Source organism: Grammomys surdaster, unplaced genomic scaffold, assembly GCF_004785775.1.
Source record: "Grammomys surdaster isolate TR1022 unplaced genomic scaffold, NIH_TR_1.0 224, whole genome shotgun sequence".
Classification (NCBI taxonomy): Eukaryota; Metazoa; Chordata; class Mammalia; order Rodentia; family Muridae; genus Grammomys; species Grammomys surdaster.
The window spans coordinates 7,933,104-7,952,490 of record NW_021604669.1 but is presented as its reverse complement, the minus strand read 5'-3'; the positions used below and the strand labels follow the sequence as shown (position 1 = coordinate 7,952,490).

At 40.6% G+C, this 19,387-nt stretch overlaps 1 protein-coding gene across 1 annotated transcript in view; it reads right to left on the bottom strand.

Moving 5' to 3' along the window:
- The window catches only part of Lrrc6 (leucine rich repeat containing 6), an 89,429-nt gene that overhangs the window by 64,251 nt on the left and 5,791 nt on the right, over positions 1 to 19,387 (bottom strand). The window contains exons 2-4 of the mRNA XM_028773291.1: positions 15,926 to 16,093; positions 9,582 to 9,659; positions 634 to 806 (exon numbers count right to left, since the gene is read on the bottom strand). Coding sequence (XP_028629124.1) covers positions 634 to 806; positions 9,582 to 9,659; positions 15,926 to 16,093 — 419 coding nt within the window. The remainder of the gene's footprint in view (positions 1 to 633; positions 807 to 9,581; positions 9,660 to 15,925; positions 16,094 to 19,387) is intronic.

Genomic DNA, 19,387 nt, shown 5'->3' with positions numbered 1-19,387 from the left:
AGAACAGAACAGAACAGAACAGAACAGAACAGAACAGAACAGAACAGCAATCCTCAGGTGAGTGTCCTGAAGTATCACCCATGGGTTTGTTAGATATGTAAATCTTATGTTTCATGTCATTCAGACCCAGCTCAGAAGTCTTGAGGATGGGGTCTGGCAACCTGTTTGCTTTGGTTTGATTGTCTGACTATTTTTGCAGTTTTGAGACAGATCTCATTGTATAGGCCTGGGTGGCTTGGAACTCACCATGTAGACCAGACTAGCCTTGCTGCAGTCCTGTTTCTTCTCCACCTCTTAAGTTCTGGGATCACAGTGATGAGTGTCAGTAATAGTGAAGGGTATACTTCAAAAGATGACTCAACTGGTCAGAAAATGGTTATGTCCAGCATTTTGATGAGACAGCAGAGAGATCAACGACTTACCTTTTAAAGATTTGTTGAAGTTTCAAAAACAACATCAAAGGGTTAGAAATCAAATAATGCAACTTTACTCTCTAGAATATTCCAATGTTTGAAGCAGTAAATTCCATGAAGAAACCAGGAATTCCTGTGGTTGTTTCTTCTCATTGTTTGGTGTATTTCCTTCTATCTCCACTTCCCTACCACCACCTCTGCATCTTTCCTCTGAGCATACCTTTAACTGTTGTAAAATCACCACCACAAACTGCCTGTAGCCCTCGAAGTCAGCACATGGGTTACCCATGAGGAACAGCTCCTTCAGATGAATATTGTGTGTCAGGGTTTTAACACTGCTAAGTTCTCCAATAAAATTTACAGTCAAGTCAAGTTTTGTTAGCCACTCACATCCTGTAAAGGAGGAAAAAGAAGAAGAAAAAAGAGGAAAAGGTGACAGTAGTAATAAATTTGTACAGTACCTGAGAGCTTCACTAGACATTCTGATACCAGAACACAATAGGCACGTCTTTGATGGACCGACATTATGTCTGCTTCTGAACTCCCTATAGTTGTTGCTGAACTAGGGGAAGGCTTACCTGGTTAACATGGCAGCCCCTATAGACTTGGTTCAGTAAAGGCTGGCTTTCCTTGTGATTTAATGATGCTTGTGAGGATGACATGGCAAACTCAACAGCCTTCAGTATTTGAAGATTAAATCTAGGTGGTCAGTGCATCCTGGCCCTAAGTAAACTTAGTTCTCCAAACTTCTACAGTTCCACCATACCCCGTGCTTTCCATTATACTAATTTTCTGTTGTTTTCTGGTGGCCATGTCAGCAAATTGAACTTGACTTAGCTTAGTTCATAGCTCTGCAACCTTGTTCCATTTGGTAAGTTTTATCCTATTTCTCAAAATTGTACAATGGAATTCAATTATTACATGATGGTTTTCCTTCCCCCTTCACCTTCCCTTGGTCTCAGCACCTGACTCCACCTTGTCCTGGGCAGGAGGTCATTTACAAGGGCAGCGTATCAAGTGGCTACATCACTAGTAAGAATGGCACCCCTCCTCTCAAATTTTCTCATAGATTTCTATCTTTGAAACCTACTATGAGCATTGTAATTTTGGTTCTTATTAACTTTCACTTGAAATATGAAAGTAATCTTCTAAGCCCACTTAAACTGAGAATGTATAAAAGGGAGAAAGGAGGAAAGGTAGATCGATGATAGAGAGAACTCAACACCTTGACATGTCACAAAGCAGGGAAGTGTTCAGAAACTGTGGAGAGCACATGGGGACATGGGGGGCTGTTTGGAAGAGCTGCTCTGGCCACACCTGGAACAATGTGAACATTAAACTAAAAAGCGGATATAAGAAATAATGAACAGATAAGTGCAGAAGGTGAGGTTCTTGATTAAAGTTAAATATCATCCAACGAATGTGCAATAGTGGAACTGCAGGATCATTACTGACAATATTAAAACCAACATGAAAGTATGATAAGGGACAGGATGTTCACATAATTTCTTAATATAGTTCCATCAGTTACTTATTAACTCAAATAGAAAATGCAGGAGCTATAAAGTAGAGTGACAAGTTAGATACTGACTGTCCTTTTCTTCTTTTTGTGACAGTTAGACATTCTTTAATGTTTAAATTCTCTGTATGTCTTTTGTCCTTTCTGATATTTTCTTGTAATATGATTGAATACTTATAACCTATCTTCTTCTCTTACTATCAGAGCTCCCTGGACACTGGAAAATTATGTTTAAAACTGATTTGCTACTACATACATGAAAGTCTTTAGCATAATGCAAAAGGTTAAGACATGTTTGTGCAAAAAAGAAGGCAATGGTGGAAGAAAGAGAGGGAAGGGATAAAGAGAATAATGGAGGTAGAGGAGGGGTAGTGGGTGATAGAGCAGGTTGGACACCAGAGAACTGGCATATGAGAATCTCTGCTAGTGTTAGCTGCTTTACAAATATCATCATTTTTATCCTCCTCCTCATCATCACCATCATCTTCATCACCATCCTCTTTGTCACCATCATTACTACCACCATCACCATCACCATAATGTTAAAGTTCCTATAATAAAGCTTTTATGCCAAACATATTTGAGTATCTATCTAAATAAAAGCATTCATCACCACCAAGCTGGAAGTGACCTAGACTGGTCTGAATTTGAATCCACAATGGTGGAAAGGGATACTCATTTTTAAGACAATACATTTGGTTTGTTTTATCTTTAAGTTTAAATGCTAATGTTCTATAATCTTGGTTTAACAGTGTTTCTACATATTACGTATGTGTGTATTAATTTGTATGTGTTCATGATAAAGTCACCAATGGGAGGGTATGATTAAAATTGGTTCAATGAATAAGTGAGCTGTCAGGTAAAATTAACATAGACTATACTTCTAAACGAATATGAGTTTAAGACCAAAAGTCCCAGCTCTGACAGCACCAATAGTGTCTGATCGGCCCTTAATTCCTAAAGACTGCTGTCCTGCCCACTCAGACTCAACGCTATCACATCCAAAGGATAAGCGTTCCCAGTGCATGGGACATCGCAAATCTGGCTTCTGAATGCACAGGATGTGATGATTGCCCAACAGGATGACTGTGAACTGAGGTCCCCAGGGAAAGGAGGCACTTGTATTGATTGGTGCTGCTTGACTGATCAGAACATTATGACTGTAGAGACCTGGAATACAGTAAACACAGAGCCCAGCTGCCTCAGCAATCTTTAGTCCCTTCAAAGCCATTTAACACTCACCTTCTGTGTCTGATCCAGTGTCCTTTCAACTACAAGGCAAAACCTTCAGAATGTGTGAAATTAGCAGATCATGAGCTTCCAGAAAGTCAAAGGCCACCAGACAGCATCAGATCCAAAGCAGGCAGCATGCTTCTCCTTGCTTTGCTATAACCCACAGACCTCATCTCGGGTCCCCATAACTCTTCTGATACATGACTTTATTCAGTGACATAAGAGGTCATGTACACTTTCGCTATTAACATATGATCTGGGGGAAACACTTTGGGTTATTTCTAGACCATGTTCATTCTACTTGGCTCAGAATAAAAAATCTCTTGCTACCTGTGAGATGAGAACCATGCATTGTATTGACACTGATATTACATTTACCTTGGGGAGGCTCTGCAAAACATTTAGTGTTCTTTTTCTTTCACATAAGAAAAGGTTGATTTCCAAGATTCCAGCAAGATGAAAATGCCATGGTTTTGGGTTATATGGATGAAGGTCTCAGGACTGTTCATGTGTTCATAATAGCTTTTTTTAAAAAAGTTTTCACTTTGCTTATACTTGGCCTAAATGTAAAAATTCAAACCATGTTTTCCATGTCACAGATGACATGTCCCTAGGTAGCCAAACTTGACCACCCATTCTCTGCCAAGGCAAGCATTCTCTCCTCCACCTTTTGCCTTCTATCCTGAAGAAGACCATCTACTGACCCAGGCCTCACAAACACTTAGTGCCCTCCCCTTTCCTCCAGGTAAGAGCAGGATGGTTCTGGGAGAGAAGCATCAGGGACCTCATTCTACCCTGGTGACTCCTAAATGGAGAACAGAGAAGATGGGGAAGCAATATGGAGACAGGTGTCTTTGTTTTCCTTTCCCCTTCCCCCTCCTCTTCCCCCTCTTTCTCCTCCTCCTCTTCTTTGCCATCTAGGAAAAGAAGAGGGAGCAGGAAAGGGCACCGTTCCATTTTTAACATTTCACTGTAGCAGATGGACTGAATCATTCATCTATCTTCATCTTCTCTCACATCTAGCCCTCAAAGCAAAAGCACATGCATCCTAGGAGAAAAAAAAGAAAGAAAGAAAAAAAGAAAGAAAGAAAGAAAGAAAGAAAGAAAGAAAGAAAAGAGAGAGAGAGAGGGGGAGAGAGAGAGAGAGAGAGAGAGCCCCTTTTCTCTTTACTGTCTCTCTATATACTTTCTAATCTTGATATGCACGTCCCCAAACTAGCCTGAACCCAGTTCCTCCCCATTAGGGCTGGGAGGCCCAATACAGAAGGAAGCATCTGCCCAGACAGTGAAAGACTGGCAGCACACTGCTGTGACTGCAGTTTGCAAAGTTCAAATCACAATAGCAACGATGTTGCCCTCTAGTGGTAAATGATCAGAACCTCCGTTAAAAGGGAAGTCCCGGGTCCAGCAACAGCTTCTCAAGAAAAACAAGCCCTGGATAGCCCAAAACAGTGAGGGTTGTCGTTAACTTTCTGACAATTACAGTAAAATGTATTACCATGAACATACGTGATGAGTAAATGTTGTCATTCTATTTGACCACAAGCTAACAGTGACAGAGTTGTCATGTACAAGAGTAGTGACTGACTACTCTTCTAAAACAGGAAGACAGTGATAGAGCTCTGAATCTCAGTACTGATCCTGGATTTGGGGTTTTGATGCTGGCAATTTCCAGGTTTTGAGGATAGAAATCCAAAAGGAACAATGTGTACTTTTGGCTGTTGGTAAGTCACTGAGATTACCCTTTCTGCATGGAGAGACAAAGAGACTAGAACCCCTGTGTCCCAAGTGAACTCCTCCCAGTTTTAGCTATTGACAGATGGCAGTTGGGTGGCAGAGCAGCTTGCCTGCCTCTGCTCCACACCCCTCACTCTGCAGCAGGGCTGCCAGTCAACGTGCTCCACCCACTCACAGGGCAGACAGCCATGCCACACAGGAGAGGTTGCCTAGGGAAACAACCTCACAACTGCAAGCCCACACTAGCCACTGGACACACTGGAGTCTGTGTTTACTGTAGGACATGCAACTACTACCTAAATAAAATATCACCGAATAGAGAGTGGCGATCAAGAGAAGGCATTCAGAGAATGGCAAAGATTAAAATCAGAGTTCTAACTACATAAAAAATTGTTAGATGATATTTCATCCATCCAACAACAATCGCACCACAGAAAAGCAGCGATCAATACAAGGGTGAGTGAGAAGGTGAAAATTGTGGTTAAATCAAAGAGTTAATTGAAAATGAAATGAATTCTAGAATGAGAAAGAATTAACATAATTATTCTGGGATTTAAAGCTGGTGAGATGTCTCAGACTGCAGAATAAAAAGACAGACTAGTTTAAACAGATATGCAGCTTAGGAAGCATGGAGGTTCCAATGAGTATAATCACATCCAGTTAATAGACATGGGGGTTATTAAAATGAGATAGAAATGATTAAAGAAAGAAAGACATTAAGAAAAGAAAGGATATCTGAAAATAAAATAGGAGGGAAAAAAAGGAAAATGAGAGAAGGAAAAAATGTCAAGAATTCCTTATCCGGGGAAACTACTCTTCAAAATATTTTTTTTTACAAGTAAACAAAAACTGAGATTTCTGTCAACAGAAGATCTACCATACCAAAACACATTAAATGGCATCTTTGGGGTTGAAATGAAGACACTGGAGAGTAGCTCAAATTCATATGAAGATATCAGAATCAGCCTGTCAGCTGTTGTGGGTAGGGCTTTTGCAGTCACAGTGGCAAATTCCAGGACTATAAGCCACTGGATGGCTACTCAAGTGTCATTCAAGATACTCAATCCTAAAGCAAAGCCTGTTACCGTACAGGGTTGTCAGCTGGGAAGCACAGACAGGACAAGCCAGGCAGTGTGGACCAGCAGTGTGGATTAGCACTAGCATTATACCAAATGAAAAAAGCCACACCAAAGAATCATTTCCTCCCTCCCTCCCTTCCTCCCTCCCTCCCTCTCTCACATAACAGCTACCAAAGAAGCAAAGAGCCAAATGTCCATGTTTAGGCATTGCGAGGTCAAAGTCAGTGATATCCTGAAGAGATGAATGTTCAGAAGTAGAAAATGTATCTGCAGTGATGCTAGCAGCCCAGCAGAAGACAATGCCACAAAAAGTTGAATTCATTAAACCACACATGTTCATGATAGTGATCTGATCCTTAAAAACCTGTTCTCTACCATCTTCAAATTCAAATATTAAAACAAGGTAAGGCTTCTCAATAGAAGTAACTACATTAGTAAATGCAAAAGGCATGTAAACTCATTTTGTTTGTACTTATCCCTCCTAGCTTACTTTTAAATGACTATAAAATCAGTCATTATAAATCTGCACTGATGGGTAAGTAATATATAAAGACATGGTTTGTGGTGACTACAGCAAAAGGGAAAGACGGCACCATGAACACAATAGCAAGGTTTTGTCTACTATTGAAATTAACTTAGCATTAATTGGATAGAGACTGTCCTAAAACAAGATACAAATTTTAATTCCTAGGATGTGACTAGGATGGGGAGGGGAAAGAGGGAACAGGATCAGGGATGGGGAGGGCAGAAGAGAAGCCCAGAGGGGAAGGAGAATGGATGGAAATAAACAGCTTCAAGGGGTGGGTTGTGGGAGGACCCTCTGGAAAGTACCAGAGACCTGAGAGAAGAGAAATTCTCAATGCTCAATGGGGTGACCTTAGCCAAAGTGCCCAACACTGGGGACAGGGAAATCAAAAACTCCATCTCCAGTAAATAGACAGGTCCTCAAGTGTAGGGATGGGGTTGTCAACCCACAGTAAAAATTTCTGACCCAGAATTGTTCCTGTCTAAAAGAACTGCAGGGACAAATATGGAGAAGAGACTGAGGGAAGGGCAGTCCAGGGACTGGCTCAACTTGGGATCCATCTCATGGGGGTGGGGTGGGGGAACACCAAGGCCTGACATTATTACCAATGTTATGAAGTACTTACAAACAGGAGCCTGGCATGGCTGTCCTCTGAGAAGCCCTACCAGCAGCTGACTGAAACAGATGCAGATACTTACACCTAATCATTGGATTGAAGTCAGGGACCCCTATGGTTGAATTATGGAAAGGATTGAAGAAGCTGAAGGGAATGGCAAACCCATAGGAAGACCAACAGTCTCAACTAACCCAGACCCCAGGGAGCTCCCAGAGACTGAGCCACCAACCAGGAGCATACGTGGAGCAGCCTGAGGCCCCTGGCACATATATAGCAGAGGTCTGCCTGATCTAACCTCAGTGCAGAAGATGCACTTAATCCTCAAGAGGCTTGAGGCCATAGGCAAGGGGGAGGCCTGGTTCGGGGAAGCACCCTCTTGGAGGCCAGAGGGAGGAGGAATGGGATGAGCAACTGTGGGAGGAGGACTAGGGGGCAATAAATTGAATGTAAATAAATAATGTAATTTAAAAAATAATAAAAAGATGATTAAAAGATATATAGTGGGTGCTAGAAATCCAAACTTGGGTCCTTCTGTTTGAGAGCAAGTACTTTACACACTGTGTCATCAACAAAAAATTCTTAATAGCAAAAAAAGTGAAGCGTTCATTCCATGTGCCTATCAACCAAGGAACACAAGATGTGGTGTCTCTATGGTGTGGAGTATTATTTACCCATGAAAGGAAATGACGTGCTGAGACATGCTGTGGTGCAGAGAGACTGGGAAACAGTGTGCCTTAAAGGATGAAGTCAGACCAGGAGTCCATGCTCGCTGCTGCTCCATTTGTATTATATTCAGAAATATGGAGAGAGAAAGTGATCTTCAGCTGTCATTATTGGAGGGGCACCTGTACAGTAAGCACTAAACAATATAATCTTTTTTTCATGATGAAAATGTTCTAGAAACATACAAGTGTACCAAATTTGCTGGACTGTGCATTCACAATGGGAATTTTATGGTATATAATTTATATTTCAGTTTTAAAGAGTGGCCCAAGTGTTTCAACCATGATACATTTTAAGAAAACAGTGTCTTTTGATTCAGTTTACATGGTAAATTTGAGATGGATTGGAGAAGATATGTGTGAAAAATTAAGATGTTGAATGTAGAACTTAACACACACACCCAAAAAACTGTAGTTAGGAACTACAAGAGAAGAGATTGATTATAGTTTAGTACATTAGAGTACAAAATGTCTGCATACTAATATTGTAACTGAAATACATGGAAAAGTGGGGTATCAAAAGAAAATATCTGAACCACATGACAATGGCTTAGTATTCAGAATGTATAAGAGTATATTTTCCAAAATGGCTAATCAATCGAAGAACTGGCTAAAAGACAGGAAACATCTTAGAATTCACCTAAGAAGAAATATCAACATTCCATAAGCATAGCCAAGATCCATACGAATAAAGGAGCCGAAAGCAAACAGTGCCGAGCGAGCGGCGCAGAGTTCCAGTGCATTTCAGCGCTGGGGAGGCGTTTTCAAAGCCATATAGAAATGACACTCATGTGGACCAACAGGCGCAAAGAGAAGCTGGTACAATCTTTTAGAAGAAAAAGAAATTGGCAGGATATTCCAAAATCTGCATATTGAAGCCTAGGAATTTCAAGTCTAAATAAAACCCCAGGCAGAGAGGCAGACGGAAAATGCACAGAGCCGCTGAAGAAGGGCGCGTGTCGCCAGTTTATTTTAGCAAAGCACCGGAATCCTCAAGTGTCCATCTGCAGACAAATGCTTGGCTCATCCCTCTGTATTTACAACATTATGCAGCCTCCAGTCCCTGTTCTTGCATAGCAAGATATTGAGGTGATTTCCAGGAAGAAATTAACTTTCAAAATATTATTCATAAGGATTAGAGAGACAGGTCAGTAGCTGCTGCCAAGCATGAGTTAGATTCCCCTGAACTCATAATATGGAAGGAGAGAACCAACTCTTGCAAGTTGTCTGACATCAACTCTCTCTAACACTCTCTCTCTCTCTCTCTCTCTCTCTCTCTCTCTCTCTCTCTCTCTCTCTCTCTCTCCCTCTCCCTCCCTCCCTCCCTCTCTCTCTTTCTCTCTCTCTCTCCCTCTCCCTCTTTCTCTCTCTTTCTATCTTTATCTTTCTCTCTTTCTCTCTCTCTATCACACACACACACACACATCACATGTCAAAAAAAATGTTAAGGATGATATATACAATCTGGTCTGATTGATATGAAGCAAAACTAAAGAGAAACATGCAACCTATGAAAGATGTCAACTGCAGCTACCTCTGGTAAGGAGGCCAACCTAGGAAGGGGTGAAACATATTTCTGGCCTTGAATTTACATATCATTTTACTGTTTGAAGTTTTATAAGAACTAGATGACCAAGATTTGTGTAAAATATAAAGTATACTTTTTGTATTTATACTATTTCATAGAGCTACTTTCAAGTTTTTATTCACTCCATGAAAAACAGGAAAATTCTTACCTTCCAAGTTCTCAATTCTTTCAATGTTGTTTAATGCTAAGTTCAGATATTCAAGTTTCTTCAGCTTGCCAACATTTTCTGAAACACAAATAATATAATTAATTGGCCTTCAAGAGAGAATATTATTTTATAACTCGTCCTGAAAATGGTACAGAGAAGCAAAGGATTACGCGTGGCTAGTGGCTTTTCCCATCTTTACTGTCTTAATTGCACCTTCTGCTGCTGTGATATAAATCACCTTGATGCAGAGCAACTTGGGGAGGAAAGGGTTTGTTTCTTCTTACTCTACCTGATAACAATGCAGCACTGAAGAAAATCAGGGCAGAAGAAACTCTCAAAGCATGAAACTGCAAGCTGGAGCTGAGGACTCAGAAGGAATGCTTACTGTGCTGTTCCACATGGCTTGCTTAGCTTGATATCTTACACCATCCAGGACTCCCAGCCCAGGGAAGGCTCCACACGCAGTGATCTAGGCCCTCCCACATTCATCAATCAAGAAAATGCACCACAGTTTTGCCCACTGGCCAATCTGGTGGGGGAAATTTTCTCAATTGAGGTTCCCTCTTCCCAAACGTCTCTAGCTTGTGTCAAGTTGACATAAAACTAGACAGAACACCTATACAACAGACACTGGGTTGCCTGCAGAGCTTTCATCTCTTCCTCCCTTCCTCTTAAGAGTACTGATGTTTGCACATGTCCCTATCCATCTCCAACCCCACTTGGGCTATGTTTAGGCAAGCTGGCCAGTGTACAGTACTCAATAATTCCTGCTCAGTTTTGAAGACAGCAGAACAAAGCCTTAAGCCAACCAGCCTGCAGCATTTCCTGGCAGCCATGTGCTAAAGAAAAAGACACCCCCCGCCCAAGTAGTCAAAGTCAGGCAAAAACTCTGTGCTCTCTGCTTTGGGACTGTGTATCTCTTTTTACTACAAGAAGATTACAAGGTTATAACTGTTATCCACATTAGTCACCCTGCTTGGTCATAAAGGAACCAGCTTTATTCTGTGGTGGTGGATCAGAGAAAAGGGACCCACTGCCCTTGGAATCCACTTTATCTCAACCTATATTTGGACAGATAATAGATTTCCTTACAGGCAAGCCATAAGAAATGGGCTTTCCTTTACTTACAGCTAAAATTAACCTATCATGAGATTATGGGATTTTTAAAAATAAATCTGAAAACCCATTCAGACAAAACAAATATGAGCTAGACAAAGAATCATTGTTGAAGTGTTTCTAAAATAGTTGATAATAAGACACAGCTAACTATTTTGTGTTTGCCATATCATATTCTAGGTATTTCACCTATATTACATTTTAAAAGCCATTTAATTACATTTTATGTATTGTGGGCAAATGCATGGGTATGAATGAATGTGTCACAGGATATATGTGGAAATCAGAAGACAACTTGTGGGAGTCAGGTCTCTCCTTCCACCATGTATATCCTGGAGGTTGAACCCAGGTCATCAGGCTTGGAGGCAAGCATCTTACGCACTGAGCCATCTCACAGTCCCCCCCCACCTCTTTCTCTGTGTGTGTGTGTGTGTGTGTCTGTGTGTGTGTCTGTGTGTGTGTACGTGCCTGTATACACATTCATATGTTAATATATACAGAATTAATGCACATATCCAAGATTAAATGGTAGAGCCAGAAGATTCCAGAGCTGTGAACTAAATCATTACACTTTACCTTAAAAAGAAGAATGATTTGAGACAAAAAAAGAAAGATGGCATCCCTGTCCCTGTCTCACCTAAGCAATGATGCTCTCCCAGGTCCTCTGAGATATTATGAGTAGCAAGCTTGACTTACTATCATTGCACTAAGCACTATTCACAGTTCATTTAAACTTAAATATATATATATATATATATATATATATATATATATACAATAGATAGTTCTCAATGCCTTGAGTCCATCTCAGGATGAATTAGGCTTCTCTTAGTGATTAAACTACTCAAGTGGTACTAATGTTAACAAAAGAGTCTCTGAGCACTCAGTCACCATCATACTTAGAGGTTCCTGTGTGCCAGTGATCAGGAAAGGCAGGATGTCTCATCTACATCCTGAACAAAAATATCATTCCTTTTAAAATTGCCACCCCACAATGGGATACTTGGCTTGCAAAGAACTCTTCTCCCTACCTTTGTTATTTGCATAGCCCTCAAATGCTGGAATCACCCAGTGGAAATCAATGTAAGAGTTGTACAAGTGGAATTTCCTCAGTTAAATCCCCAAGAGGCAGAGAGCAAACTAGTCAGAAGATGGGCAAAGATTCTATAAGTTCCCTCTTTAGCAGCCTGTAAGAAGTTTGAGAGCTCAAACCCAAATTACTGTGCCAGCCAATGTTTCCGAATGCCACAAGCAGGACCATAGACTTCTGGTTGACCAAATCTCTATTCAGGTGAAAGAGACTTGTGCATCAATGCCTGCAACCCCCCCCCATCCTTACAATGCCCACAAGAGAGATGTTGGGAGAGCAGATCACTGGTGGCTACCCCACCCCCAGGCTCTGTACTCTAGTGGGACCCCCAGATGGTCCTTAGCTCACACTTGCTTCATAGCTGAGCAGAGCCTTCCTCCCACAGCCCATCTGTCCCACTGAGTGAGCCAGGGAGCTCTAGGAAAGGGAGTTGCTTTGCAAACTTCCACCTCAATGGTAGGACAGCATGTGTGGATCCTAGAGAAGTACTTTCCCTTGCTAAACACATGCCTAAATGCCTATGGGTGGAGCAGCATTGAAAAATCCCATTATTAGAATTTAAAAGAGTGTTTAATTTAAGAATACTTCGGAAGCAAAAATTTAAGCTTTCTCACAGCCCTGAAAAGGCCTGAAATACTATGCTGCTAATTAGTAATTGTGATGGACCCAGCTGTGGAGATTAAAATTTCGGGAACTCTTTTGAGATCTGTACAATTAGCACGGTTCTGCAAAGTGCCCATGAATAAAAGCTGGTGGTTTTTAATCTAACTGCCTTTTTAATTGAACAGTGTGTCAGAGTTTCCACTTTCTGGTAAAGCAAAAGACACCAAGAATATTTACGTGAGGAAATACATAGTTTTACTAAATCTTCCCAAAATGTTGCAAATCTGGGCTTTTTATAATCTTCTAACAAATTTCCAATTATCCACAGCATGCTACCAGGTTTTCTCAGCCTTGGTAATGTTAATGTTTTGAGCTGGATAATTCTTGTCCTGCAGTAGTATTCCTGTCTTCTGCTAGGGTAGGACATGTATGCATGCACACACATCTATAACCAAAATGTCTCCAGCCATAGCTAACTGCCTCCTGTTGAGAACCTCTCCACATCCCTGAAAAGTTAACTATTACCTCAACACTCACTCCTGGACTCCAGAGGTGGCACTGTCTCTATCTCAACTAATTCCAGCTATTCCTCCAGTATTACTCACTTTTCTCCTCTCCCTCTGGCTTTGGTTGGCTAACCAGGACAGCCTGGGCTAAGTAATGGCATACATATCTTGGCAGCTTTCATCATTAAACACTTAACTCATTTTAAGCACAATAATCCTCAAACCATCTTATGCCATCCTGCATCCCTTGTTACAGTAAGTGCTGTTAGCACTGGTTTATAAATAAGCCAACTCAGTCTTGGTCAGCTTAACTGACTTGCTTATTTTCACACAGATCAAAAATAAGGGACAGACAAAGGGTTCACAGACAAGTCTACCTGATGCCAGAGCCCATGCTTGCTTTTACAAGTAAGGCAGAGTTGCTTTAAGAAGTGACTCTCCATTTGTTCCTTTATGGCAGGACCCCATTAAATGACTCTGTAGATCACCCTTTTTCTGCCTCTTAACTTGTTGTTAGGGCAAGGAGGAATGCAGGAGACAAGAAAAGATCAATTTATCCAATGGGAAAATTGGGAGAAGAAACTGGGCATACACAGTATCTCCTTCCTCCCTCCCTTCCTACATTCCTTCCTTCTTTCTTTTCTTCTAGGATGTTCCTGCCAGAGAACAAATGATCTAGCTCCCTCCTGCCATAAAATATGAACCTACTTGGGCAGGAGAAAACTGTGGCTGCTCAGCTTACCCAGTAACAGAGAGATTTACCCTGAGGGTAGTATTACTAAGTCTATCTACTTAATAGTGTGTATTACATTCTTCTAATAGTTTTATCAGTGTAACAGTTTGAATTAGAATGGTCCCCATTGGCTTATATGTTTGAATGGTTGGTCCTCAGTTGGTGGAACTGTTTGGGAAGAGTAGAAGGATAAAGAAGTGTGGCCTTGGTAGAGGTGTGGCCTTGTTGGAGAAGCTGTGTCATTGGGAATAGACCTCAAGACTTCAAAAGTCCATGCCTTTACCCATGTATCTCTCTTGCCCATATAGCTATTGTCTCAACATGTAAGTTTTCAGCTTATATACCATGCCTTATTGTCCGCTGTTATGACATCACCATGATGGTCATGAACCCTCTGAAACTGTAAACCAGCTCCCTGTGAACTCTTCCTTCTATAAGTTGCCCTGATCATGGTATCTCTTAACAGAAATAGAACAGGAACTAAGATCATCAGTTACAATACTAATAGTTTGATCTTTTTTCCCCATGACTTCTGCACTTACCTGTCAATTCCATTCCAAACTAAAATCATCTTAATGCACCAAACTGATAACAATACCTTGTACTCAACACTATGGCATAACTGAACTAACATAGTGTGTGGTTCTCTGACAGACATTTAAAAATATATACTTTTCAGAGCAAATTTGTCCTCATAGAAAAACTGACCATAACTTACAGCTCTTAAATACCTCATTCTTTCCCAGCACAACCCCAATCGCTGGTCCCCAATGCTATTAATACCTTATCCGTGTAGGAGGAACTAAGGTGGGAGGAGTTAGGAGAGGAAGAAGAAGAGGAGGAGTAAGGAGGAGAGGAGGAAAAAGGAAGAGGAGCTAGGTGACAAGAGAGGAGAAAGAGATAGCGAGGAGATGGAGGTTGATGTTCATGTGTCTGTAGCAGTCAAAGGTAGTTGGTATATCTAGGTTGGGTATTGTGTTACACTTCTGATTGCATGGGTATCTTGTTACTGATCATTACCAAATATATAAGTCTTTGATTAATCTTTAAGCATTAGAGTCTCATCTTTCTAATGGGTCCACGTGGATGGTGGGATGGTCTAGGCAATGCCCAGCCTTGCAGAGACAAGAGTGGGAGATTGAGCCATCTCCCATGCTGACGTCTCGTGGGTGGCAGGGCTGGTGTTTCTGGCAGGCCAGTTCTAGCTGTGGCGCGCACGTGGCCTCCAGCCGAGAAACACGGAAGCTGAGCTAGGCAGAGCCACTGCAGCCTAGATAGTCGGCTTGACCAGAATCCGATTTTATTTAATTATTTCAACATATCCGAAAGTGGCAGACTCATCAAAACTGATAAGCCTACTTTGACATATCATCATCCACACATTTCTTCTTGGTCAGTGTTTCTCAACCTTCCTAATGCTATGACCCTTTAATACAGTTTCTCATGTTGTGACCCCCCCAACCATAAAATTATTTTTGTTGCTACTTTATGACAGTAATTTTGCCACTGTCGTGAATAATAATGTAACTATTTTTGGAGATAAGAGGTTTACCAAAGGTAAACTGGTTGAGATCAGCTGCATTTGGTATTATATATGTTGTGTGTATCTCATCAAACAAACATGTATCCACATTATCCTACATGCTCTGACTATCCATTGTTAATTACTAGTAGGTCCTGTAAAGCACTGATCTTTTTGTGGTTTTTATACTTCTGTCTTTTCCAGAATGTCAGTTAGACTCATGTAGGCTTAGCTTTTGCTTATTGGTTGCTTGCTCTCAGTTATGTACATTGAAGATTCCTCTGTTTTCATGCCTCAGTAGTAATTTCTTTTAAGCTGTGAATAACATTCCATTTCATGGATGTAGCATAGTTGTCTGAAGGATATCTTGGTTGCTTACAAGTTTGGGCATCTGTGACTTTTTAAACCAAAAAAATAAAAATTATTGGTATACATATATGACAAGGACTTTTAAATCCTGACATGATTTTTCCAGTTTTGCAGAGAGATGTATAGCTGTGGAATGCATGACTCATATCCTCCCACTTTGAAAACTGGCAGGAGATTATATGCACCTCACACTTAACTCTGCTTCCAATTCCATAAAAACATCCCTCTGGATGCCAGGGCCAACTACACAAAGGGTGCCCTGGGGTATAATCTGCAAACAGCTACTAAGAGGTGGTTGCCTCTCTTTCCCTGTGGCCTTTTTATTCAGTTGTTTTTTCAAAGGTCTCCTGCTCAAATGATAAAAAAAAAAAAAAAGTCATGAGGAAAAAAATGAATGAGACTTACCAATTTTTCCAATGAGGTTATTTTGAAGATAGAGAATTTTTAAGTCCCGGCACCATTTGTCAATATGTTCTAGCCTTTCTATTTCTTGCTGATGCAAGGAGAGTTCCTCCAGGGAAAAAATGACACAGTCATTGTGCTCAGCATTCCGCCGAATAAGATCTTCTGTGACTGAAAGAAATGTTGCGGCATATTATATTCCCACTCCCATTGTTCTGTATCAGGTTATTATGTTATTAACAAGCTGAAGACTCTTTGCAGCCAAGCATTGATTCTTCAGGCCCAAGCAGTTCTCAGACAGAGAGAGATTAGAAAAACCCTGCTTGCTGCCCACCTCCTGGGGTCTGTGCAGAGCCATGATTTGAGGGAAAGAAAAGAGACACAGTAAAGCCTTTAGTCTCATTTGTCTTTGCCTGTTTAATATCTGTGTCAGTTTTGCTGCATAGATGGAGGAGGAATTGACAGTTGACAGCTGTAAGAACACAAATATAGCCTCTCCTGATGGCACCAGGCCAAACTGGATAAGATCCACTAATGGATCTAAGACAGAGAGAGCAACTGGATCACAATCTCACTGACAAAGGACAAGACATAAAAATTTCTTTCAGCATCCAGTAAGAAAGGCCATTCATCACTTAACCAATAATTGCTCATTTAGAACTTCAGATAAAGAAAAGAACAACCAAGATCCCAGATAACTACTTACAAGAAGAGCAAAACTCATTTGCTTGGAAACTTGATCTGTTGTGTACACATGAAAAATTACAAAACTTTCAATTGTAATATGGTTGTATCCATCCATCAACTTTTTAATCTTATAATAGATAAATACCAGTAGTTTCTCATTTTCACACTAAACCACAAAGGGTTGATGCATCTGGGTAGACTGTTGTTCACACAGGATGTTTTGGGGTAAAGATTTAAGTGAAGCTATGAACAACAGAGGTGCAAACGAACAAACCCAGATAAGATTAAACGTATCTAAAATGGTGGAATGTTTTATGAGAATCGACCGCCTAGTCAAACATATCAAAAGACAAGTTCTTTACTCCAGCCATCCAGTGCTAGCATCTGAGTGAGCTGGAAGGGATAACACCTTCATTATGTCACAGAGACATAGTGCTTATCTTTGCAAGCATTCAATAGGGGTCTGCTTCAGGGATTAGTACTTCTGCCACATGTTGAGATGTACAACTTCAACTATTAAAATTTTTACTGCCCAAGGAAAACAAATAGAAGTTTGTGAAATGTACAGAGCCTTTTTGATAGTAGGAGATGCCCAGTCCTGAATAAAAGACACACAACTTTTATTATTTGCAATAAGCCTTAAACAGCCTAAGAGCTTGGCAGATAGCCACCCTCTATGATATTAAAATCTAATTTTCTATCAATAATCCTGAGTTATACTATGTTTCATCTGGGCTGATAGGAGAAATAATTCTGTGAGAGAAGGCAGGGAGAGAAGTCATAAAAGAGATGAGGAGACGGAAGCATGAAAACATGGTACCTGAGCTCGGGTAACTAGCCACATGGCAAAATGTAGGTTAAAATAAATGAGTATCTTTAGTTATGATCTAGTCAGAGAGTAACCTAACTATATGACCAAGGTATTTGTAAATACAATCTGAGTCTGAGTCTAATTTCTGAGAGCATGGAGTTGGGAGGCAGAATCAGGATTTAACTTCAACAGCTACAGGCAAACAGAATCTCTTACAACATTGAAACACCTGTTGGCTTGTCCTTGTTTCTGAAATGGAACAATGGAGTCCATTCTTCCCACCTTCCTAGACACCTTTGCATTTTGTATGTAAAAAAATGTTTGGATTGAGAGTAACTAACCAAGTTATATATACATGACATACATATATACATGACATTAAAATATTCTTTGAATGATATTCTATAGCATACCCAGGTTTTATACTATTAGAATCTGGAAGAAATTTCACCAAGTTCTAGAAATAGGACATTGAATTTAGCAGAGCACTTATTCTTAATGACTATGTGACACTACCTCCTACGTGAACAAGTAGGATACCCTGGGCATTCAACCAGCTCCTAAATACAGTCTTATTCAGCTAAGACAAGTTTCCCATGGCACTATCAGCTGGCACATCTCCATGCTATATTCCAAAAGACGGATATATTTTTTGTCTTTTTAAAAAGATAAAAACACATATGAACTCGACTTCTTGTTTGCAATGTGCTGAACTCTCTGCATCTTCCAATGGGAGAAGGGAGGGTGGCCCAAGATGACACTTCCTTAGCAGAACATTGGGGAATAAAAGTAGAGAAGTTACAACACAATGCATGATGCTTAGCACTGACTCTCAAGTGCCTAATGGTGTATCTGTGACCTAGAAACCCACAGGAGGGAATGGGTTGTTTAGGGTGTGCTAGTATTAGGCCTGAAGTCCATGAACCAAGAAAATGTCCACATCCAGAAGTCATGTCATTTCTTTAGACCAAGCCTAGAGATAGAACAATAACATTTGTTATCTAAGTAGTCCCATATCTGCTTCTCACTAACCACTTCCCAGGATCATTTACATAACAGACTATGCACAGGTTTGCATCCCTGATATTCAGTTTTCAAGGAGCACCTGCTTGCTTGATACATGGATGACTTGGATATACAGGCTAGAGTGAGCACAGCATAAAGAAAGAATCAGGGATGCAGACAGGAAAAAAAAGAGAAATGAGAAGTGAACCAGAGGACCAGCTCTCCCTGAGCTTCTACACTACAGCAAAGACTCTCAAGGAGTCTGAAAAGTTATATTAAATGTACCCTTTGGGTTGTATGAAACTATACTTCTCAGGGACAGAACTTGTACTTTATTTAACAGGTTGGTTTATAGCTTGCTGAGCCATTACTTGTCCCCAAATTCTGGTTGAGGCTTAGCTTGATGTATACATGAATACATAACCCAACTTTTCATGTGCATACATGAACACTGATAGTTGCTACCCATGGTGAAGTCAAATGTGTGCGTGATAATCCTGGCAGCGTCTTAAGTGTCACTTGATCCATGAGCATCTACACAGCCCACTCAGGTAACCTGGCTGCTTAACAGCATCACTACCTCCTCCAGCTCTGCTGCCTCAAAGTCTTCTCCCCTTTTTCCAGCCCTGAAGGCTGAGAGGATGGAATACTGGCACGAAAAAATTCTTCTCTTGCTGCATCTCCCAAAATATAAGAAAGTCATATCATTGTGCTATTATATAAGTAAAGCAGGTTGTCAGGATATGGTTGTCAAATTTTCCCTTTTAGCATTGTGGATAGATATTAGGAAGGAATGATGTTTATCCTTATTTCCTATGTGCAAGAGTTAACATGGTAAGCATTGCTATCAATTTAAATGGGCAGGATGAAGTAAACTCTTTTAGCATGGAAACCAATCACACAGAGAGGAAGATCCTCACAGTTATGATCAGAACAAAAGTGTTTCTGAGAAGGAACTACTG